The 23597-nt window shown below is 32.0% G+C and overlaps 5 protein-coding genes across 5 annotated transcripts; 3 read left to right on the forward strand and 2 right to left on the reverse strand.

Moving 5' to 3' along the window:
* Nucleotides 1–791: 791 nt before the first annotated feature.
* On the forward strand, nucleotides 792–1709 carry LOC113399787 (allergen Tha p 1-like). Its single transcript, XM_026639027.2, has 2 exons — nucleotides 792–966; nucleotides 1544–1709. The coding sequence occupies exons 1-2, from the start codon at nucleotides 795–797 to the stop codon at nucleotides 1690–1692; spliced, it is 321 nt and encodes a 106-aa protein (XP_026494812.2). The 5' UTR covers nucleotides 792–794; the 3' UTR covers nucleotides 1693–1709.
* Nucleotides 1710–6757: 5048 nt separating this feature from the next.
* LOC113398758 (uncharacterized) lies at nucleotides 6758–14434 on the forward strand. Its single transcript, XM_064217797.1, has 5 exons — nucleotides 6758–6939; nucleotides 7548–7749; nucleotides 9275–9457; nucleotides 9922–10134; nucleotides 14130–14434. The coding sequence occupies exons 2-5, from the start codon at nucleotides 7554–7556 to the stop codon at nucleotides 14309–14311; spliced, it is 774 nt and encodes a 257-aa protein (XP_064073867.1). The 5' UTR covers nucleotides 6758–6939; nucleotides 7548–7553; the 3' UTR covers nucleotides 14312–14434.
* LOC113399299 (EF-hand domain-containing family member B-like) lies at nucleotides 14349–16084 on the reverse strand. Its single transcript, XM_026638394.2, has one exon. The coding sequence runs from the start codon at nucleotides 16021–16023 to the stop codon at nucleotides 14431–14433; it is 1593 nt and encodes a 530-aa protein (XP_026494179.2). The 5' UTR covers nucleotides 16024–16084; the 3' UTR covers nucleotides 14349–14430.
* Nucleotides 16085–16413: 329 nt separating this feature from the next.
* On the forward strand, nucleotides 16414–17630 carry LOC113399746 (allergen Tha p 1-like). The gene is made up of 3 exons (XM_026638965.2): nucleotides 16414–16564; nucleotides 16858–17044; nucleotides 17409–17630. The coding sequence occupies exons 2-3, from the start codon at nucleotides 16864–16866 to the stop codon at nucleotides 17594–17596; spliced, it is 369 nt and encodes a 122-aa protein (XP_026494750.1). The 5' UTR covers nucleotides 16414–16564; nucleotides 16858–16863; the 3' UTR covers nucleotides 17597–17630.
* Nucleotides 17631–17712: 82 nt separating this feature from the next.
* LOC113399671 (allergen Tha p 1-like) lies at nucleotides 17713–19113 on the reverse strand. Its single transcript, XM_026638858.2, has 2 exons — nucleotides 18902–19113; nucleotides 17713–18272 (listed from the first exon to the last, which is right to left on the reverse strand). Exon 2 carries the CDS (start codon nucleotides 18263–18265, stop codon nucleotides 17879–17881), a length of 387 nt encoding a protein of 128 aa, XP_026494643.1. The 5' UTR covers nucleotides 18266–18272; nucleotides 18902–19113; the 3' UTR covers nucleotides 17713–17878.
* Nucleotides 19114–23597: the final 4484 nt, after the last annotated feature.

Raw genomic sequence — 23597 nt, forward strand, 5'->3', positions numbered from 1 at the left:
TTAATTTGACTATCAATAAGTAAGTGTAATTCTTCTATATTGAATAAAGGAATTTGAGTTTGAGTTTGTACGCAGAGAACGTTTTTTATTTTTATAAAACACTATCATGGTCCAGCCATTTTGAATAAAATGTTTATAAATTATATATACAAACCTTCCTGGTTTAGGGCTCTTACTATTCATGAAAATCGTTTCAAAATACGTTAAGTAGTTTAAAAGAATTAAGCGGAAATACAGACAGAAAATGATTTTGTTTTATACTATTTACAAATATTATAGATGATAGAGCAACTGTTGTATGCATTAGCTGATTATTTTTCAATTTACTACTTACGACACTTAAGGAAACACTAAAGCCTGCAAACAATGAAGTGTTTAAAAGTTTCCATAATTATCTCCTGTTTGATATCATAATTACTATTTATAAGCGATCATATCTTGAACCTTCCAAGTTATTCACTCTTCTTATTCGTGGCGAGTAGACCATTTTAATTTTTTTATTTAATGTTTCTATGATTCTTGTCAATGGAATATAAATAGCAAGATAAATAAGTAAATTCTTTTATCAAATCTCGGTAAATTTAAAATTCTTTATATTCTGATAACTTTTATCTTATTCTGTCTCTAGTTACTTGTCTATTGAAATACTAATTTATCTTTCACTAAAACTTAAGAAGTATTAACCATTAATTGTATCATTATATTCGTTCAAGAATGCAATTAAATATCATGTTCATAAAATTGTATTATACGCGATGGTTAATTTCATTTTTATCGGTTTTTTACAGACGTTCATGATGCGTGTGATTATTTTATTATTTACGGTGCTAGCAGTTGCGCTCGGCAACCAAATCAGTTTTGAAGATTTGGATATAGAAAAGTTATTGAGCAATGAGGAAAAGAGTAAAGCAGCGTTCGCATGCCTCATGGATCAGAAGCCTTGTGGAGAGATGCAGGGATTAAGAGGTAGTAAAAAAAAACTATTTATCTACTGCTAAAATATTGCATTTCAAATCGGGAAGAGTTTATCTATTATATGCTTTATTTTTATTTATAATTCATCTTGTAATCGGTTTCAATACAAAATGACTGATGCCGGAAGATAGTAGACATTTAGCCGGCAGTGGGACTTTTGCTAGTAGTACCTTTTTACATACGGGATAAAAATGATCTATGCTAATATGATGTTTATTAATATTCCACGGTCAAACCACTGAATCGCATTTGATGAAATTTGGTATGAATCAAGAAATTTGCTTTTTATGTCTAACACTCAGGTGCTAGACATAAAAATCCAATAGGCGTCAGCGCCCAACCCCTAAAACGCGAATGAGCTGTGGCGACAGAGTTGTCTTAAACCATTTCTTGATTAAGATCATTTAAATATCTGTAAATCGATTACATTTTGTTTTGCATATTACGATTTTGTTATCTTGCGCCTGATAAGAAACTAGTTATAAATTTTAAATAATAATAAATTGCTAAAATAAATTTCGTGACCGTCGATGTCAATTATTGTATTGTTATAATTTTATTGTTTCAGATACTATACCCTACTTGATAAAAACTAAATGTGGTCAGTGTACTCCAAAACAGAAGCAGAAGTATGATCACATATCTAAAGTTCTCAGTGAAAAACATCCAGAATACTTCAGTGCTTTAGCGTTAAAATATTCGCCGTCGGCGCAATAAATTTGAATAGTCTAAAACGGTTCTATAATTCTTAAAGGGGAAGAGTATATTTTTATGTAAAACTTAAACCACAGTTTACCATTTTCAAAATGATTTAAATATATATATATTTGTCTTAGAACGTCTTCACATTACTAATACTATTTTTGGATTTGGCCGGAAAATACTGCCACCATTTCAGGTGATAATCATTTAGGAATTTATTTTAATACTATAATATCAAAAATATTATGCATACCAACATGTGTTCATTGTTTCTATTCGAATTACCAAAGTAAGGGTTATTGATGTTGGTTCTTTTAGTACCCTTGGTTGCCATGAAAAATAATAATTGTAAATTCACCTTAATGTACAAAATATTATATTAAGTATTCGATTTATATGTTTTTTAAAATAATTATCTTTACATATTATAAAACAAAGTCGCTTTTTCTGTCCCTATGTCCCTTTGTATGCTTAAATCTTTAAAACTACGCAACGGATTTTGTTGCGGTTTTTTTTAATAGATAGAGTGATTTGAGAAGAAGGTTTTTTGTATATAATACATAGACAATATAGTTAAGTAACACTGATCATTTTAAAAGTTTCTAATGTGATGTCGTAAATTTATACATTTTTTGCGCTTACATTGTAAACGCTGACTGAACCCTACTAGATAGATCAAAATAATGTACTACAGAATTGTACACTTCAAAAATGTCTACAAAAAAGTCCGCGATGGTATATGTCTATCTCTTAAAGATAACCCACAATAAAAAAAAAATTATCGTTTACTTTTTACGAGAAATAATGACTTATTTTCGAAGCGATTTTAAGCAATATAACATTAATCCTTATCCAATTAGGTACCTTAAATAAATTGTTGATTTAATATTGATTTATATGGCCCTTTACAGCATATGATGACGATGAATATTTTCGAAGATATTACAGATTTAAAAATTGCGGTGGTACCGGCCGGCCGGGGCGGCGGGAGCGTGCTATAGGCGCGTCGGAGGCCGCGGTTCTCCCTGTATTACTTTGAATTTAGCAGCGATCGGACGCGGTTATTATCGGAACTCTCTAGCGAGGGAAATAACAATCCATACTTCCATACTAATATTATAAATGCGAAAGTACAATGTCTGTCTGTCTCGCTTTCACGCCTTCACGCCAAAATAGAGTTTGACATTTCGTATATAGGATAGCTTGGAAGACCGTCATTTTTGAAGTTAGAAGCATGAAACTTTATTTTTGAGCTACTGATTAAAAATGAGTAGATACGTATTTAAGCGTCTCTTGATATTTTAAGCCTAAAGGGAAAAGTAGGTGTTAACATTTCGTATTCAGGTTGGTCTGGAAGTCTGTCATTTTGTAGTAAGAAGGTCGAAATTTTATTTTTGGGCTACCGATTAAAAATTAGTTGATGCGCATTTAAGCGTTTCTGGATATTATACCCTAAGGACTGAAATACACACCAATGTAGTATACAAAGAGGTATTACATTAACGTAATATTTTAAGTTAATTTGTAAATATATTCATATTCTACGCGGGCAAAGCCGCGGGTAACAGCTAGTTATATATAATTTAGAATCGATTGAACTTGTAACAATGTTTTCATTAAAGTGCCAAGTGTTAGAAAAAAAATAAAGTCAACCAATTTTATGTTTTGTTATTTTGTATATTTTTTTTATATAATAAATATTTATATTATATTAATCAGCTACGTCGACTTATTGTAATTTGTTTAAAATTACACACATTTAATGATTTGCTCTCGAAATACTGAAAGGTTTTTTAGATTACTATTTATATAATTTACATTTAACACGTGGCTCATCTCTTTGTCTTGATCCCTTTAATTATTAAATTTATATATGCACTTTTAGGTTTTGTTTTTAACAAAGTAGGAATACTCACTGTTGCGTCACAATATATTTACAACGATATTATTTATATTCACAGTAGCATTGATCACTTGGATAAAATCAGTGATAATCATTGTATGTGCACAAGAAGTAAGGATAAGCTTAGAACGCCAAGTTCCGACTCCGCAAAGTCAATAAATCATTCGTCAATAAGGCATCCGCTTCTATAATAAAATTCCGCAGACATTTTTAACTTTGCCGTTTCATAGATTCAAGTCAATTGTAAAAAATACATTGGTAAAGAAGTCATATTATTCGATATAAGATAATATTGATGATAAAAAAGCGTGGAGTTAATGCTTGTTGACATCCAGGCAGGAGACATGACATACTTATATAATTGTATTTAACTAAAATTACTGTATTTTTAGATGTTGAAAAAGAGTAACTACTGAGGTTCTTGCCGGTTCTTCTCGGTAGAATCTACATTCTGAACCGGTGGTAGCTTTACTTTAAATAGTTTGTTAAATGACGATTCAAAAGTGCTTGTAAATGCCTACTCGAATAAAGTATATTTTGATTTTGATTTTAGGTCATTGGGTTGACAAGTGGACGGGTCACATGGTGTAAAATTCATACAAACGAGTGAATAGATGGATAGTTTAATTGTTGGATGGATATAACAGATGTATTTGTATTTTTAAAATGTACAAAAGGCCGTGTTAATAATAAATCATTCTTTACATTAACTTTTTTGTAAAATGTGAACGACGGAATTGATAGAGAAGAGAAATGGATTAAGTAAGGTTATGTAGTTGCTTGGATGAATTGGGTGCAATGGTGGATTGGTAGATAGATAGATAGATAGTATTTTAAAAGTTTTTGCAAAAGAATGATAGCGCTGCAGAAAGATTCGTTGAAGTATGTTTGCTTTACTTGGTGGTAGGACAGAACTGTAGGGTAAAATTGATAACAAAGAATAAGGAAATATTGACGTTTTCGTAGATTATATACCGAACAAATATATTTTTTAATATGGTTGATGATAATGTAAAATATCTTTTATAAAGATTTAAAGGTTACCCGACGGATTTGGAATGAATACTCCGTTAAACAAAAAACTTTGCCAGCGAAGCCGTAGATAAACGCTATTATACTTGGTTGTATAATATATATACATATGTTTTCAAATTACAATCCTCAAAAAAGTATATCATTTATGTGACATATTCATGAGATTGGTTGTGATAAAAAAAGTTTGTATGTGCAAATCACATAAGGTAGAAGTTAAACTTATAACTCTTTTTTTCGCTTTGTCGTATCGTTTAATTCAATTTTAAATAACAAACGATTCTAAAGAAGATTCATATCAAAACGGTTAGGTAACATAGTTTAAAAGGGAAAGGTAAGTTTTTAGAGGTTTTTGTTGTGTCTTTCCCTAGATTGTGTACAACTTAACAATCTATATATAAAAAATAACATGTCCTGACTGACTGATTCATCATCGCCGAGCGGAAACTGCTAAAGTTAGGGCTATGAGATTTGGTGAGTAGGATCGTTTTATTGAGTAGACACCCACTAAACGGTACACAGATAGTGGTATACAATGAGGTCCTAATTAACGTAATATAATGGATTAGCCTGTAACATAATCAATTCCCACGCAAGCAAAGCCGCGGCAACAGCTAGTATCATATAAAATATAAAACATGCATGGACAATGCAAACATGCAACATTATACAAATGTTCGCGGCTACTAAGTAGTAATCTAAAAACTATAAGTCTGTGTGAAAGTTTGTGCTAATTGGCTAAGTAAAGTTAATATATAATGGGAACAAATAAATTATTAAACGAACCGGTCTTTCCTCTTGACAACAACTCAGTATTAAAGAACGACTATTGTTGAAAAATCAAGTACAATCCTTTTATGTTGACTAAATTATGGCAGCAGAACATCAACGAAATTAATAAAATACCATTTGAAAATAAAAGCGCTTGCATTTTTAACTTATTTAAAATTAAACTTTTGAGCAAGTTTTAAATTATTTCAAATCTGAAGACAGAAATATTTATTTAAATTAATGTGTTAGAATGACAGCTTTTCGTGTTGACTGGCGTACGATTACATAATCGTAATCATTCATAAATTTTGTATATTTACGTTCTTCCATTATTCACATAGAAGTAATTTGTCATTTCTTCTTTGAGAATAAATAGATTTATATACCTATTTATATTGTTTGTACTTTATATATAATTATTCGAAACAATACCATTCGATCTATTTTCATTTTTCTTTCAAAAGCTTTATAAGTGTACGAAGATTGTTATTATTTTTCGAAAAAAAGGTTATAATTTTTTTTATTACTTCCTTTCACGTTTACAGAGCAATTGCAAGAGTAAGGTTTCAAGAATTTTACCATTAACATATTTTCTTAGAACGGATCAGATCTTCTTGCTTGACTCAAGTGCAGGAAATATTTAAATAAATTGTTTACTTATACGCTTCAAACACTCGTGACAAACCCAGACCTTACGTGAAACCAATATAAAAATATTTAAAATAAAAGTTTGATTGCAAAACAAAATGATGAAAATGAATACAACGAGATATCCATTTAAATTACGAGACCATTAAACATGCAGATTTTTAATTCAGTTAAAGCGAAGATAAAATAAGATTCATTCGTGACTGACAATACTAAAGATCAAATAAGACAAAGTAAGGCAAAAAAAATAAATACGTATACTGTTATAAGCTTCCACTATCTTGATATTTGTTTAAAGAAGGTATAACTACAAAACGTTGAATTTTATTTTGGGGGTAATGACATTGAAAACCAGTTTAACATCGGATTTATATCTTATAGCAGAGCAACCTCAAAATTTATGTTACAAGGACATCATTTCTCCTTTATCTATTCGTAGATGCAAGGCTTAAATTACATAGAAGAATAATTAATATTGCTACCAAAAAGAATTATTTTGAACAAAAAAATATGTTTAGTATACGAGAGATTTTATTGTTACCAGTAATAAAAGAGTTAAAAAATCCTTACAGTCGGTTTGATGGAATTAGCTTCGAAAAACAATTGCAACGTTTTACAAACCAACGAGTGAAATTATATATAATAAAACACCAAAATACAAGGACAGAGTAGTCGCAAGCGCAACGAATAACACTACTTTTTGTTGATTCAGTTTAACGTATCGCCCTTCCGTTCGTTACTTTCTTCGATTCCGGGCAATGTATATTTTGTATGCGTTCCGTTACATCGACCTCTTCCTCGGCCTGGGACTGGTTTGGAGAAATGTTAGCACCCCACTCGTCACGAGCCACACCGACTCTGGCCGCCGCAACCGAAGGACTTACCAACTTTCTTACTTTCATTAAACAGTGAGTACTACAATTTGATTTGACTATTTTTACTTAGAAAGTATTTCGCCAATACGAAAGCGCTGAACATTAACCGGGTCATTATTGTGATGTTCTTTGTATTTAAAACGTTCCATCTAAAACTGTATTTTAATCACATACCGTTGTCTATGTTATTGTAATTAGTTGTGTCATGTATAACGATGTAGTTCTATCAAGTTTTTTTTTATTGTTGCATATTTATTACTCTTTGGTATTTCTTAACAATTTTAATTGTTCCTGGATGTTTTACAATATAGATATCGTTTTTTATAAACATATCTTGTATAAAATTATAAGTTGGTTTAATTGTATTAATAACTAGTTTTTGTTAATAATTTATAATCGTTTGAATTGTTCTATTTTTAATATTACTTATCCAATGAATACAAAGCATTATATAATAATATAAGCTGATCATAAATATAAAAAATATTGCAAACATTAAAGGTATTTTTTTTTTATTGATTAGTAGATAGGTAATATAAATATTAAATAAAGTAAAGTAATCGAAAACTACTTTTAAACTAGGCTAGTCTTAAAGTAAAAATAATATTAAAAAAATTTTAAATAACAGTTTTTTATACCAGGGAAACATGAAGTACTGGCTGCTTTGTTTATGTGCGCTAACGGTGGTGGCATCCTGCATGGCACAGCAATACCAACAGTTCGTGAATCGTTACGACAACTTTAATGCTGACTCCATCATACAGAACGAGAGAATTCTGCTCGCTTATTACAAGTGCGTCATGGAAAAAGGTCCTTGTACCAAGGATGGCAGGAACTTCAAACGTTAGTATCAATACATCCGGAGTAGGTATACATTTTTCCTTATTTATCGGTTAGGATCTCTGCGTTTTACATCTTACATTGTTGTCATTTATAAATAATTTAGTTTTTATTTACTTATAGCCGTATAACTTAAAGTTTTCTGCTTATATATATACTATATTTACAAATATTAAAAATGGCATTTTAATGATGAAGGTATAATAAAAAAATAGATCGTTGTTTTAAAGCACTTACGACCATTTTCTACACGGAGAGTAGAGTAGTGCCAAAAAACAATCAATAAATTTTAATTAATAGTAAATTTTAGTAAATAATAAGATATATAAAAATAATTAAAATACGTAAAATATATAATAGGGTTACGTTGAATTTAGTATATAGTCTAAAACGTTGCATTAATGCAGTACAAAATATTAAATATAAAAATATTTTATACGTATTTTATACAATGTATAATATTTACTTAAATATAGTACAACTTCGACGTGTTGTATAAATGTTTTACAAAAAGTTCTTACGTCTAACATTAAGATCGACATTTAAGAAATATACGTCTTTACTTGCTCAAAAACAAAAGAGAAAATAGAATAGATTTAGATAATAGATCTATCCGTCGCGATTATGCCCTTACTACTACGCACAAAATAAAATGTATATTAATTATTAACCGGACGTAAATAAAATTCAATAATGACTGTTTATTTCATATTACAAAACCCGAGCGACGTTGAAATATCTGTGCGAAAATTTTATTCAACTGGCAATACTAAATATTCAATAAAACTATCTTAAATCCGCTGTTAAAAAAGGCAATAAACTAAGCTAACAAATAAAATTTTAATTGATCAAAATCTTAAGCATGCGAATAGAAGTAAAAATGGGTGAATTTAATACGAAACGAGCGTTTATTGTATTTATAAAGTTGGTACAGGTTAGAACGTAAATTATATCCTGCAGGTTCTGTATAACTAGGCACACGAATTTGTATTTTCAAGTTATCAACAACAAATTTTGTAGGAACTCAGCCATTCGCCTTCAGTATTTCTGTAAGCCATATTAATTTTGACACCTAATACGTAATATATTTAATACTCCATTTACAGTAAGAAAGTTGCCCTTAAATCCAAAAAAATATTACATTTAAAACGACTAAATTAATATTAAAAGTGAGACAAGCACGTGATATTCACGCTTGTCACGATTAAAAAGGGTAAAACTAAAATGTTATACTTAAACTTTCTCCGAAATACGTAGCATCTTCTACACACACACACACACAACACCAGAACAACTAGCTACTAAACCAATATACGTAAACACGTATATTGGTCTACTAGTTTTTGCAGTTGGGCATTACAAAAAAACCTCCTCATTTATTTTTTGTCTATGTATGCTCAAAGCTATTACACTGTCTGATATCTTTGATAAGATCTTTCTGTTTATCAATCAGCTTTCTCTATTATTTTTAACTTATTTACATTTTTATTCTCTTTGTTTTCGCTTACTTTACAATTTATATTTTCAGGAGTACTACCAGAAACATTGACAACAGCATGCGGCCGTTGTTCTCCGCAACAAAAGGTTGTCGTTCGCAAGATGCTCCTCGGAATTAGAGCTAAGAGCGAACCCCGATTCCTCGAACTTCTCGACAAATATGATCCGACTCAAGCAAATAGGGAGGCGCTTTATGGTTTTTTGGTAACGGGAAATTAGAAATAAATAATTTAACTACTGTATATTAAGAAAGTGAATTTGGAAGTTTCAAATAATTGCATTTAAAATCAAAAATAGGCCACAGAGCGCCTTTAAAGAACAGTTTGTTATATCCTAATATATGTATCTAACTGTTTTTGCATTATATGCTCAATAATTGTAAAATTAATAGGTTTAATTATGTAACGCATCGAGAACATTATTAAATTTTAAGTTTCGATTCAAAAATAATCTTGTATAAAAGCAAAACAAATGTAATATTCCTAGAGCTTGAGGATAATTGATCAATATAAACTTGAATAGTAATTTTATTGTTGTAATGCTATGCCGCAGTGACAAGGACATATTGGCAGGACAAATAATTAACACATATATGCATTCTGCTTGCCTTTCCGAGAATTACTATAAATTACAGTAATATATAAGCAGGATCGATCTAGTTCTAATCGTATTGATTGTAACGCATGCGTAAGGAACAGTGTTACCTTTATGCAAATATGAAGTTTATAATTTTGCTTTTAAGCTTTACCGCCTATGTCTTAGCGGAAGATAAATACCCTAATGATGAAATTGACCTCACTGAAGTTTTGGGCAATGACAGACTTATAACTTCATATTCTAAGTGTCTAGTAAATAAAGGACCATGCACTCCGGAAGTCAAAAAACTTAAAGGTAAGAATATATATAACATTTTATTTACTAAATATCTTTAAGTTATTTATAGACCATAACTAAATTATATAAGGACACGTGTATTTTTATCAATTAAACTTAAGTATAACTTATTTTATATCCTTGATTTTTTTTTCATATTCCTTCAACGATTGACGAAATGTTTCCAAACAAACCCATCCTTGAGAATGACGTTTTTGTGCCATTTTCCAAATTTCATTAAAATTTTCATCATCAAATTTTTCCCCAGCGTTTTCTAGTATTTTTCTTACTGAAGTAGAATCCCGTTTAGCATACATGTCACGATGACTAATTCCTAATAATGTAAAAATACTTGGAATTAAACAAGCCTTCATATCTGACTCTTCTGGAAGATAAAATCTATCGGCTTTACAAAAACGAGCTGGTGTTATCGGATAATCCTTGTCAAAGTATTTTCCTGATGGAACTCCAGCCCTGTATTGTTTTTCTGGCATTGCTTTATCATATTTTCCTAGTTCACTATAAGTTGTGGTAAAATCAATAAGCCTTTCCGATGAATCATGTATCTTCGGGAGGCCAGGGAGTGGTTCCCTAAAGTTAATAATACGAATGAATATTTTATAATCAATTCGAGATCCATCAAATCCATCCCAAATATGTAAAAGTGGCTCAATCAAAGAGGGATTACATCTTATGTATCTAATTTTACATTGATCGTAAATTACTTGTTTTTCCATCCAACCATTTTTGGAGTTGTCTAAATATTTTAAATTAAGGTAAAAAGTTTTAAAAAATTGCCCGTCGAAGCGCTTAGATAAACTATTACGTAAACTATTTAAGTACCCTAGACACTTCAATAATAATTCTTTATAAGAATTCATTTCACAAGTTCTTAAAAATTCGGGTAGATCATTTAAATAAGATTCAACTTTCCCAAAAGCAAATCCTTCTGGTACGCAATCAATATTTTTATTTGGTGTTAGTGCGACTCCAAGTTTAGGAATTGTAGTATCTTGAAAGTAAGCTTGTTTTTCGCTGATCGGTGTTTTTAAACCATTTCCTAAGATCAAATTATTATAAGTTAGACAGTGTTTCACTGAAATATCTGAAACAGTTTTTTTTCCAAAAGTTGCATTAGGGTTGAACGAGCAATAGTTACGAGTAGTTTGATAACCAGGTTTTTTAGAAGCTATTGTACTATCCGGTACTGCATCCACTGGCGCAATGACTTCATATAAATTGTGATAAAACTGAGTTTTTTTACCAAGTGTTGCCTCATATATCTTAAATCCTTTGGGGAGCATAGGTACGGGGTCTCGTATCTTACCAACTTCTTTATTCCAATAGGAATTATAAGCTGTATTTTTGAAATCTTCTTCTAAAGTTTGAAATTTCGTTTTAACCGGTGGGTTAATAAGTTTTGCCCCTTCGCTAAAAATACCGGCATTTCTCATATCTTGTATTTTGCACTTTCTCGTCGGTGACTTACGTACAGCTGAAGGTAAAGGTATTATGGCATCTCCTATAAGAGCGTCAACCGTATCTTGTAAAGTATAAGTTTTTAAATTGTCTTCGACACTTTGTTCTAATGGCGCTGGCAAACCTGCGGCACAAATCTTAGTATCGCGTTCAATAAACATTCCTAAATTACCCTTACCGCCACTACTCTTACTAGCAATTGCTGAAGCCATTTTGCTGTATAAAGAATATGCAAACGTTTATACACTTTTTGTGTTTAACAAAATTTAATTAGCACAAAAAACCATAAACATCAGGATTATTTTCACTTACTTTTGATGTATTGTTTTTTTAATACGTTATGTATTTTTTTAAACAGTTTAATAAAATAGGTACATCAAAATGAGATCTATTATATATATTATGAATATAAAGTATAAGCTCGAAAATTGGATTACTCGTTAAGTATCAAATAGCTTAAGCGATATAAATTAACCTTTAAAACCTAAAATAACTAAAGTGACTTCCCCTTGTCCTAAATAAAAAATCAAACGTATAACTCCTGACGACTGGCCAATACTCTGGCCATACTGTAATATTTTAGCCATTATATGGCAGCCTTAGTTTAGGTATAATATCGTCCTATATACTTTAGGACTTAAATAAATAATATGTTAGGTATAAGATATAATTTAATACTGTCGACGGAAATTATGTCTACAGAAGAAAATATGCCGGTCATATTAATCACTGGTATTAATAATAATTGTAAGACACAAATTAAAAGTAATATATGTATATGTAAATGGTACCATAACTATATTATATAAATAAACATTGGACAACATCACATACATTACTCTGATCCCAATGTAAGTAGCTAAAGCACTTGTGTTATGGCAAATCAGTAGTAAAGACGGTGCCACAAACACCCAACATAGAAAAGTAATGAACTTTTTCTACATCGATTCGGCCGGGAATCGGAACCTGGGACCTCGGAAGCGTACCCATGAAAACCGGTGTACACGCTACTCGACCACGGAGGTCGTCAATGGTCAAATATATGTTATAGGGTTTCTTTGTTATAAAAATAGAACAAATAACCCCAAATATACTTTGGTGATCATTATGGCCTGAATTATTTTCAGATAATATTTCTGTAGATACAAACTGTTTACTCTATACATTGCATACTATTGTCATTTTTGAGAGATTTAAAGAGCTATCAAAAATGCACTGTCAGCATCATCATGATATTATTGTTGATCAACTTCTAAGATATAAATAGAAACTATATTAATTACTATTATTAATTTCCAACTACTGTATAATTATCATTAATTTTCAATAGAATCGCGACAAAAATATAAGTTAATTGATTTGCAAGTGATTGTGTGTATAAACCTGTATATAATATGTTTACTTGTAGAAATTAAATATCGCCACTGCAAATATTTTGTTGCACACATAATCAATACAAACACAATACACCTAATCAGTACACACGGGCATCTAGGTAAAGTAAAGGCTCAACTGAGAATCTTACTCTGACGCGAAAGTTTGAAGCTTATTCCACCACGCAGCTCCAATGAGGGTTAATAGAATCACAGATTCACATGTTCTCACCATGGAACCATCTCGATTTTTTGTACCGTTAGTGTTTCGTTAATATTATGTGTTGAATATTAAGTAAACATGTGGAATTACAAGTAAAAAAGACATAACAACTTAGATTCTGCAGTTGGCTACGTATCGACAGTGTGAAAAGTATATTCCGCTTGGTGCAGTATCTATGGGCGAAGCTGACAACCTGCCATCTCCTTGTAGAGAATCTTATCTATGTCACCGTAAGACAAATCACAAACATCGTTAGATTACAATCTATCTCGTCAGATTGTAAACTATCGAAATATTGTGAACCGTGAAATATGATTGCAATTTAACGCATTATTTTTCGCTATATTGTAATCTATCGATGGGAAGCGGGCAAATTGTGAACTGGCGTAGAACGGAATGCATCTCGCGCGCTGATTGGTTGAACGTTATGTGCCCCCCGCCACCCCGGCATCTGCCATATTATTTCACCGTAAAATTGCAAATACCGTTAGATTATAATCTATTTCGCGCAATTGTAATAGTGAACGTGAACGTTTATTCAATTTGCAATAAAATATAAATAATTTCGATAGTTCATAATACTTCGGTTAGGTTAGGTTAGAGTTTTTATAATTTAACTGAAATTTACTTCGATAGATTGTAAGCTACCCAATAATAACGGTGGCGTATGATTGGTCGCTCTTACAATAAGACCGGCCAATCAGGGGACAGATTGTAATCTAACAGTTTGACTTCGACAGATTACAATCTGACGAGACAGATTGTAATCTAACGATTTTTGTAATCTTATGGTGACATATACATATAAAAATATAAGGAATGTATGCGTGATGTTATGTTTAATGCATTAGGGAAAAAAACGTAGATTTATTTTTATTTTACGTTGTATATATTTTAAACATAATAATGATAATGATTGTTATATGTATTGTTCTCAGATAAACTGCCAGAAGCTTTGGAAACACGTTGTGCAAAATGTACCGATAAGCAGAAGGAAATGGGAAGGCAGTTGGTTAACGAAGTGAAAACCAAACATCCTGAAATCTGGAAGGAGCTTGTAGCTCATTATGATCCACAAGGGAAATATAAAGAAGCATTCGCAGAATTCCTTAAATCGTAAATTTAAAAGACGATCAAATTTCAATAAAAAATATGAATAATTTTATACAAAAACATTTATTTTCTAAAATATTTAACTTTCAATAAATATTTCAATAAATATAATTTTCTTATTAATACTCAATCTTGTTTGTTTTTATTCGTGTTATTATTACTTATGGAATAGTTTTCCAATGCTCGTCGAAACGTTTCATAGCATACCCATCCCTTCGAGTGGTAAGTCTTAGCGTCTTCCCAAACAGCATTGAACTTTTCTTCTGGTAAAGATTCACCAGCAGCTTCAAAAACTTTTCTAATAACATTTGGCTCACGTTTCGCAAACATATCTCTATGATTAACATGAAATAAAGTTAAAATACTAGGATTTAGACAAGCTTTCACATCTGATTCATGAGGCAGACATGTTCGATCAGCTCTACAGCAATTTTCTGGTGTTATCGGATAATCTAAATCGAAATAACGACCTGATGGTATACCCGCCATTAATTTATCATCTTTCTCTTGTCCAGGTTTAACCATATCAGTATACGTAGTGTTAAAATCGAGACAATCTAATGGTATGTCTGACATTTTCGGAATGTCTGGTAAAGGTTGTTTATAATTAATCACATAAACAAATGTCTTATATTTGATCTTAGAGCCGTCAAATGCTTTCCACACAAAAAGCAAAGGTTCGATTAATGACGTATCAAACCTAATTAATCTGAAAGCGCATGCATTATATACGATATCCTTATCAAGCCAATCACATTTTAAAGTATCAAAGTATTTTAGATTTAAATAAAATCCTCGAAAAAATGTGGGAAGGAAGCGTTTGGATAAGTATTTTCGAAGAGAATTGAGATGCCCTAAGCATTTTCGGTAAAAATGTACATCCGGACTTATTTTGCAAAACGTCAAGCACTCTATAAGGTTGTCAGGAGCTTTTAATTTTCCAAAGGTATAACCATTTGGTAAATTGCTAATATTATCGTTAGGAGCTAAAACTGTGCCGATTCTCGGTTGAGTCATATCTTGAAAATTAGATTGTAATGTATTTACAATCGTTTTGCCGCTATTTCCGAGTAAGATTCTATCATCAGTAACGCAACACCTTGCGTACGTACCACGTTTATCGACAAAGGTTCTATGACCAAATGTCAAGTCTGGGTTATAGGCAGGAACACAATAATTACGGGTCGATTGAACACCACATTCCTTTGATTTATGCATATTATCACTTTGTATAGGCTCCTTAGGCATTACAACATCATACAAACGGCCGTGAAATTCAGTTTTCTTACCAAACGTTGTATTTAATGTGTCAAATCCTTCTGGTAACAATGGCACTGGATCGCTGACTTTTCCAAGAGGTCTTTTCCAATAAGAAGAATATGGAGTATCTTTAAAATCATCTACTAAAGTTTGAAATTTTGTTTTTATTGGTGGATTTATTAGATCCGCAACTTGTCCAAATGGTCCAGCAAAACGTTTATCAAGTGGTATTGGATATCGTAATGGTGGTGCTGGTCTTGGTTTTTTAGGGGGAATAATAGCATCGCTAATAAGAGCGTCAGCCTCATCTTTCAATAAATAGTGTTGTAAACTGTCTGCGACGAAGTCATTTGGTTGAGCTGTTGGTATTCCAGCAGCACAAATATTACGATCTCTTTCAATGTACATACCCACATTACCCTTTCCCCCAGACGTAGACTTGCGGCAATCTATTGGCATAGCGATAAAGTCTCAAAAAAAAAAAATACTAAAATATAAATAAGAAATATATTACCAAAAATTGCTTTGACATATTTTGTCAACGTCCTTAATACTTTTTTTCTTGTAAGTAAAATGAATTAAAACTCTTTTACGAATTTAAAAGAATGCGTACAATTTATTCAACTTTCAGTAGGTTTAAAAATAATTTAAATATTTATGTAAAAACCCTTAATATTAAAAACAGACTATTTAGCCGATTGTAAGAAAGAGAAAGTTACATATTAAAACATATAACTCCAAAAAATCCACACAAAAATGTTATTATCCATTTATCTTTATAGTCAAAAGTTACAATCTACTACATTATTTACATACGTTCTTCGTGTAATTTGTTTTTGTGTGTTGTGCAACCTCTAAACGCTTGCATGATTTCAAAGATTGCCGGTTGAATGTAATGTATACTTATCTAATAATAGTCCCTTCATCTTTATAAATACTTGACGGAACGCAATGTTTTCTTTAGTCATTCTAATATTTTAAGCCATAACGTGAAATTCAGGTAATATATTCAGAAATCCATACAAAGTTTCGTAGTGGAGTATGTTGAATTGTTACAATTTCCACAACTGATTTTAAATCGGATAGGGAGCAGTTCAGTATTAGGTCTTAGTGAAAATGGATATGACATTACCATCAATTCATATTTCGAAGAGCTAAAGTAGTAAGAGTACTTCTAGAGCTATTTTTTCGTAACTGTGCTCTATAAATAATTAAAAGTAACAAATCCAAAATAATTTAAAGGTTAATTTAGTTTACTCAGACTTTAATAACTATATGATATTTTTATTGTAGTGAATAATGCTAACCAGGCTCATTAGTTACGTCGCAATCCTCACAATGGTCTTAGCGGATTTCTACAGTTCGAGATATGATGATTTTGATATTCAACCACTATTAGAAAACGACAGGGTACTGATAGGTTACAGCAAGTGCTTCCTCGATCAAGGACCTTGCACCCCGGAGGCAAAAGACTTTAAAAGTAAGCAATTGAATTTAAATGGTTACAAATACATTATAACGACTTAGTTATAGTTATGCAAACTGTTCTTGATTTTGTTTTATCGAAATTTAACTATGATTAGAATTGATATAATATTGATTGTGGTCCCTTTGTTAAAGGAATGCTAAACGAAAGAATTTTTAAATTGGTATTAAATTGAACTGCTCTGGACGCACAGAATAGAGCGTTCAAACAAACAAATCCTTCAGCTCAAAAATATTAGATTGCAAGCATATTTTTGTTAAAATAATTTATCTCGATTTCTCACGATCCTACTAAAATGTAATAATTAATAAAGGTTTAAAAATTAAATATGCTATCAGTATCATACTTGTTTTTACAGAAGCAATACCAGAAGCGGTTGAAACTACATGTGGCAAATGTACTCCGAAACAAAAAAGTTTAATTCGAACAGTGATAAGAGCTATAATGGATAAGCACCCTGAAGCTTGGGAGGAACTTGTTGAAAAGTATGACAAAAATAAGAATTATAGAGAGAACTTCAAAATATTTATAGAAGGAAATGATTAAAGTGATTTATTATGTAAATTTGCCATTTACTTTTTTTATAAAAGTTCATTTTCAATTTATATGTTTAAATTCACTATTTTTGCAAATTCATGATTACAAATAAATGTACCAAGATGTTTAATTTTGATAGAGATTTATTAACCATGACAGTAGCTTAATTTTACATTATAAATTACCCAAATGTACAAACTATTATATGTTGACAAATATTTAAATTTTTACAAAATAACATATAACATTAAAACTGTACATTTACGAAATTTCAGAGTAAGCCGAAACGCATTAAGCTTGCTTTACGGAGTCGATTTTGTCCTTGTATCTTTGTTGATAGATGTTCTTGGGATCATATTTGGCTGATAGTTCTTTCCATAAATCAGGACGTTTGTTGACCAGATGTCTAATAACTTTGTCGGCACCAGTCTTTTGCTTTTCGGTACATTTCTTACAATCATGTTCCAGTGCATCAGGGAGAGTTTCTTTAAGGGCTTTAGCGTCAGATGTGCAACGGCCTTTATCAACTAAGCAGTCGACGTAACCTTTTAACAGGCGCTGTGATTCTAAAATTTCATCGATGTTGATTTGGTCCCATTTGTCAGTGTAAGTACCCTGTGGCTTACCCCAAGCTACTGCCACGCAAAATGCCAATGCGAAAATGATAATGACCTTCATATTTAACCTGAAATATATAATATATATATATATGGATTAATATATAGCAATCACTTGGCAATATAATCAAATAGTTCGCATAAAATATCACATTATTCCTTGTTTACTTATAAACGTGGAATATTTTATAAAATACTTTGAATTATTAATGAATGAATTTAAATCTTCCAACATATATATAACCAATGTATACAACGACTCATGATATTTTAACTCTAAAGAACTGAGTACTAATAATTTAATTACTATGATTGCCTATTGTTTTATTGTTAGAAGAATAATAGCTCTATTGTTATCCGGGGTCGAGGAGCAAACGACACTTTTAAAATTTAAGGAGTACTAACATTTCACTTGGCTTACTCACTTATAACATTCATACAGGGCTCTTATAGGCTATAAAATTAAGCTATCAGCTGTCAGACAGTTCGATGTTATATTACGGCAAGCTGTTGCCGAGTTAGTTTTTAAATTTTTGAAGGAGAATATACTTTATTCAAACGAGAATGTACTAACAATGACACAAATCATTGATAACAACTATTACTTAAATAACCAAAAGCAATTATTGAACATATTATTCTAATTATTAATTACTTAGAAAAATTCAATAGAAAAAATATCGATAAGCTTTCCTACCTTTAATTCGATCCGTTTGTTGATTCACTGATCGAATCTTATTTAACTGTGAAGACTTAACGCTTGGGTAAGGATATTTATACCATTCAGATTCAAGTATTATTAAATGTTGCGTTATTGACACCATAACAATTGAAGGGTTCCATGAATCACTGGGTATTAATTGATAAGACAATAGTTTCCCGCGGAAGAAAATCTATAGGTCATCAATCACGAGTAAAAAATGCTGTAAGTGTTCGTCTACTAGCTAGTTAATGCTTCGTGTTAATTTTTAGTCGTACAAAGTCCAAAGAAAAATAAAAAAATTAAAGTAAAATTCGTGTAAAATCTAAAATAGAAATTGACTAACCAAAAAAAAACATTTTTAAAATTTTTGTTTTTTATTATTTGGTGGTATGTTAGACCACAGGTAGACACTATATATATCACTTCGGTACTAGAAGGTTCATTATATTCAAAAAGACTTTGAATTAACATATCTTCTCTTAAGGCGAAAGTTTGTAATGTATTTCATTAAACTGCTCCTGCCTTTTGGTTTGCCAGAACTTCTTTTAATAATGCGAGGTCAATCAGATGTTTTCGTTGCCAAGTACTAGATTAATTATAAGCATAATTTAAGCATCCAAAAATGTTGTGATAACAAGATTTGTACCTCTAATCATTGATAAAGAATCATCAAATTTATCAAATCGATTATCTCTAAACAAACGTACTGTACAAATAAACGCGAAGATGTTGTACTCTTTTGACAGAAATTCAGAATATGATCACCGATATAAATGCTTAAAATGTATGGAATTCGAAACCCCAATTGAATTCTTATGCGTTTTCCATACAAGAGAATGCTTAAGATTAAAGTGTTTTTTTCAATGCACCATGACTTATTCCAAAGTAAATTAAATTAAAATATTTGTTCAAGTAGGTTCTTAAATTTAGTAACATCGGTTCGGAATGTAGATTCTACCGAGAAAAACCAGCAAGTTACTCAGTAGTAAATATTTTCAAACAAGTAAATTATATACATATTTTAATAATAATTTATTGCATAGGAAGGCTGGTAATACGACCACCTGAGGGTAAGTGGCCACCCGTGCTCATAGACCAATGTCTGTGCAGTAAGATTTTTTATCATTATTTACATCGTCAATGCGCCACCAACATTGGCAACAGAGATGTCCCTTGAGCCTGACACACTGGCAGACATCAGTAAGCTACCCTACCACTAATTGCAAGCGAATGGTAATTAAATATACTATCTTATTATAGGTTTTATATCTTTATATAAAATCAAATTGGTTTCATTTGATTTGCATCATAAAAATGTTTTACTAACTGGAATATTAACATAATTACTCTTGAAAACATTGTATAAGATTTAAACCCTAGTAATATCCAGATACAATTAAAACGAACATCTATTGCTTTATTATTCTCTGAATATTAATTCTAATCCTTTTAAACACGCAGATTGTTTTGCAATAAGATAATTATAATAATAGGAAGGTATGGTCGCGACCTAGGAAACTTGTAGACCATTAGTTTATGAATCATCTCTGTATAATAATAAGAGAAATCTTATTACAAATTAAAATTAATTGATTCAGATATACACATTACTGTTGACCTACCTCAATTCGGACGGAGTACGAAGATTCTAATACCAAATGCATTATATATTTTTACTTTAGCTGTTACTATAGTTAATTATAGTTATTATGACTAATACAGTTTTATGTATTTATACATAAAATGATGTGCACATATAAATGTTTTTGCACACTTAGATACATTATTTCCTGACGTAGAATGATTTTTTTTAGCATTAAGCGCGCACTTTTCACTGTATTATATTTTGGAATGTGTGCATAAATTTGAATCTCTGTATGTTTGTTACTCAATCAGCAATCAAAAATGCGTGATTTAGATGAAATTTGGAATAGAGATAACCAGAAGTGCACCAATAATGTAAAGGGGCGCAGGTTGCAAATGGATCAAGTCAAAATTTACTTTTGAAGCAACTCCGGTATATTTCTAAATAAAAATCTAAGGTCTGAATAATCTTATATGTCTATTGAGAGATTTTTATAATTAAAATACGGTAAATATTAATCAATATATGTACCAATTGATATACAATTAACAGACAAAGAAAAGATGATCAAGTTTCGTCGCTTTTTTCGAAAAGTTTTTGACGAACTTCATTACAACAATATTTTAAAATATCATTAGTAATTTGATAATAATTTAAATACGAATTATTAACATTAAAATCTTAACTACATATAAGTAAGAATTTAAATTAGTTACTGTAAAAATCGAGACCGCATGGATTGCCGGCAAGAATGCTAGCTGCATTTATGTATGCAAAAATGAAGCAGCCCAGTTACCAGTGGAGGCAATAAGGCGAGGTCTTATACTTTTAATTGAGGTTTACTACTGCATGATCCAAGTGTTTCAACTGCGAATGGGACAAAAATATTATTTCAGGATACAAATGTCATTCGCCTACTTACACTGTTGTTTTCTGCAACTCTAACAACCTACCTTATACATTCCTACCTTACGTCATGTATATCAATTTATTATTTCAAGACAGTCCATCATTCTGCTGTTATGGGTTCATATTTACAACATATATATTTTTATTTTTTATGTTATAGGGGCAAACGAGCAGGAGGCTCTCCTGATGGAAAGTGACTGCCGCCCATGGATATCTGCAACACCGGGGAGTTGTCAGGTGCGTTGCCGGCCTTTCAGGAAGGAGTACGCTCTTTTCTTAAAGGCTTTTTTTTATGTTAGAGGTGGCAATCGAGCAGGACGCTCACCTGATGGAAAGTGACTACCACCTCCCATGGACATCTGCAAAACCGGGGGGCTTGCAGGTGCGTTGCCGGCCTTTCAGGAAGGAGTACGTTATTTTCTTGAAGGTTCCCAAGTCGTATCGGTTCGGAAAAACCACCGGCGAAAGCTGGTTTCACAGAGTAGTTGTGCGAGGTAGAAAATGCCTTAAAAATCGCGCTGTTGTGGATTTTCGGACATCTAAGTGGTGTGGGTGATATTTTGAATTTTGACGAGATGTCCGAAGGTGAAATTCAGCAGCCGGGATTAATCCGAACAATTCCTCGGAACATTCCCCGTGATAAATTCTGTAGAAGATGCAGAGCGATCCAATATCTCTACGCAAAGCCAAAGGATCAAGCAGATCGGAAAGGGTTTGATCGTCGATAATTCGAGCCGCTCTACGTTGGATACGTTCGAATGGAAGGAGCTGGTACTGGGGAGCACCCGCCCAGAGGTGAGAGCAGTACTCCATGTGTGGCCGAATTTGTGCCTTGTAGAGTTTTAGACGCCACATGTGTATTGTATGAAATTCTGCCACATGTGTATTCCACCAACCCGCATTGGAGCAGCGTGGTGGAATATGCTCCAAACCTTCTCCTCAAAGGGAGAGGAGGCCTTTAGCCCAGCAGTGGGAAATTTACAGGCTGCTAAAGCTAAAAAAAAAAAAGAGTTTTAGACGATGGGCCGACGTGAAATACTGTTTTGCCTTGCTGAGCACACCGAGCTTTTTTGATGCCAATTTGGCTTTGCCTTCCAATTGACCGCGGAACTGAACGAGGCTCGAAATATCGACGCCAAGTATTCCGATACTAGCTGTGGCGGCTAACGGAATGTTCTCAAATCGTGGAGATACGACAAATGGTGTTTTTTAGCAGTTAACGCGCAAACTTGCGTCTTTTTGGGGTTGAAATGGACTAGGTTTAGCCGGCCCCAGTTCGAGACTTTGTTTAACGAAAACTCGATTTCAGACACAAGTTTGTTCCGGTTTTCTTCGACGTTTTCCCGAGAAATATTAGCAAGCCCGGTGTATGAGGTGTCTACGGTGCTATCGTCTGTATAGCAGTGAATGTTACTGATTTGCAACAAGTCATTGATATGCAGAAGAAACAGAGTGGGTGATAGAACGCAGCCTTGTGGAACACCAGCATTGACGAATTTTAAGTCGGAGCATGCACCGTCGACAACGACTTTGATGCTCCGATCTGCCAAAAAACTGGTAATCTGGCATCGTGGTATCACACCGCGGGATTGTTGGTGGTGACTTTCCTCGGTCATCCAGAGTCGAGTTCGCCGCGAAGAGAGAGCCTAAAAGATCAGCTTTCTCCTTCGCGGTATGGGCCAATGACTCACCGTCCCTGTGCAAAGGTGGAAAAGAGGGCTGACAGAAATTCCCCAAGACAGCCTTAGCGAGAGACCAGAACGCACGTGTTCCTGAAGGGAGGCGCACCAGTCTCTCGCCAGTTCTGCCAATGTACAAGGCTCCTATAATAAATTACTTATAATGTTTTTACCAAGCACGATTGGGGTACCAAGCTGCTTATCTTATTTTCTAAAGTACTATGTATGGTTATGTTCCACTTTGAATGGTGAACTAGTAAGTTTATTTTGTAATAAAAGGAATTTAACATCGGATCCTATTATCAGAACTGGCTTAAACTTGTTACCTCTGTAACAAGGGTCTAAAGAGTCTTTAAGAAGGCTGAGTTTTGTTTGATCAAAACTTTACAAAAGACTAGTACATAAATTGACTATATATTTATAAGTATATATAATTAATAAGCACTACTTAAGCTTAAAATATTTTAATATAAAAATTTAATGTATAATTTTTTTAATATAAAATCTTTATTGTGTA

Source organism: Vanessa tameamea, chromosome 18, assembly GCF_037043105.1.
Source record: "Vanessa tameamea isolate UH-Manoa-2023 chromosome 18, ilVanTame1 primary haplotype, whole genome shotgun sequence".
NCBI classification, from domain to species: Eukaryota; Metazoa; Arthropoda; class Insecta; order Lepidoptera; family Nymphalidae; genus Vanessa; species Vanessa tameamea.

Excerpts from the sequence above, each read along its gene's own strand:
- LOC113399787 (XM_026639027.2), top strand. The coding sequence starts at position 795 with ATGATGCGTGTGATTATTTTATTATTTACGGTGCTAGCAGTTGCGCTC. Across the intron at positions 967-1,543 it reads AGAGATGCAGGGATTAAGAG|ATACTATACCCTACTTGATA; the intron begins GTAGTAAAAAAA and ends TTATTGTTTCAG.
- LOC113399299 (XM_026638394.2), bottom strand. The coding sequence starts at position 16,023 with ATGCCAATAGATTGCCGCAAGTCTACGTCTGGGGGAAAGGGTAATGTG.
- LOC113399746 (XM_026638965.2), top strand. The coding sequence starts at position 16,864 with ATGCTAACCAGGCTCATTAGTTACGTCGCAATCCTCACAATGGTCTTA. Across the intron at positions 17,045-17,408 it reads GGAGGCAAAAGACTTTAAAA|AAGCAATACCAGAAGCGGTT; the intron begins GTAAGCAATTGA and ends TTGTTTTTACAG.
- LOC113398758 (XM_064217797.1), top strand. The coding sequence starts at position 7,554 with ATGAAGTACTGGCTGCTTTGTTTATGTGCGCTAACGGTGGTGGCATCC. Across the intron at positions 7,750-9,274 it reads GGATGGCAGGAACTTCAAAC|GAGTACTACCAGAAACATTG; the intron begins GTTAGTATCAAT and ends TTATATTTTCAG. Across the intron at positions 9,458-9,921 it reads TGGTTTTTTGGTAACGGGAA|AACGCATGCGTAAGGAACAG; the intron begins ATTAGAAATAAA and ends CGTATTGATTGT.
- LOC113399671 (XM_026638858.2), bottom strand. The coding sequence starts at position 18,265 with ATGAAGGTCATTATCATTTTCGCATTGGCATTTTGCGTGGCAGTAGCT.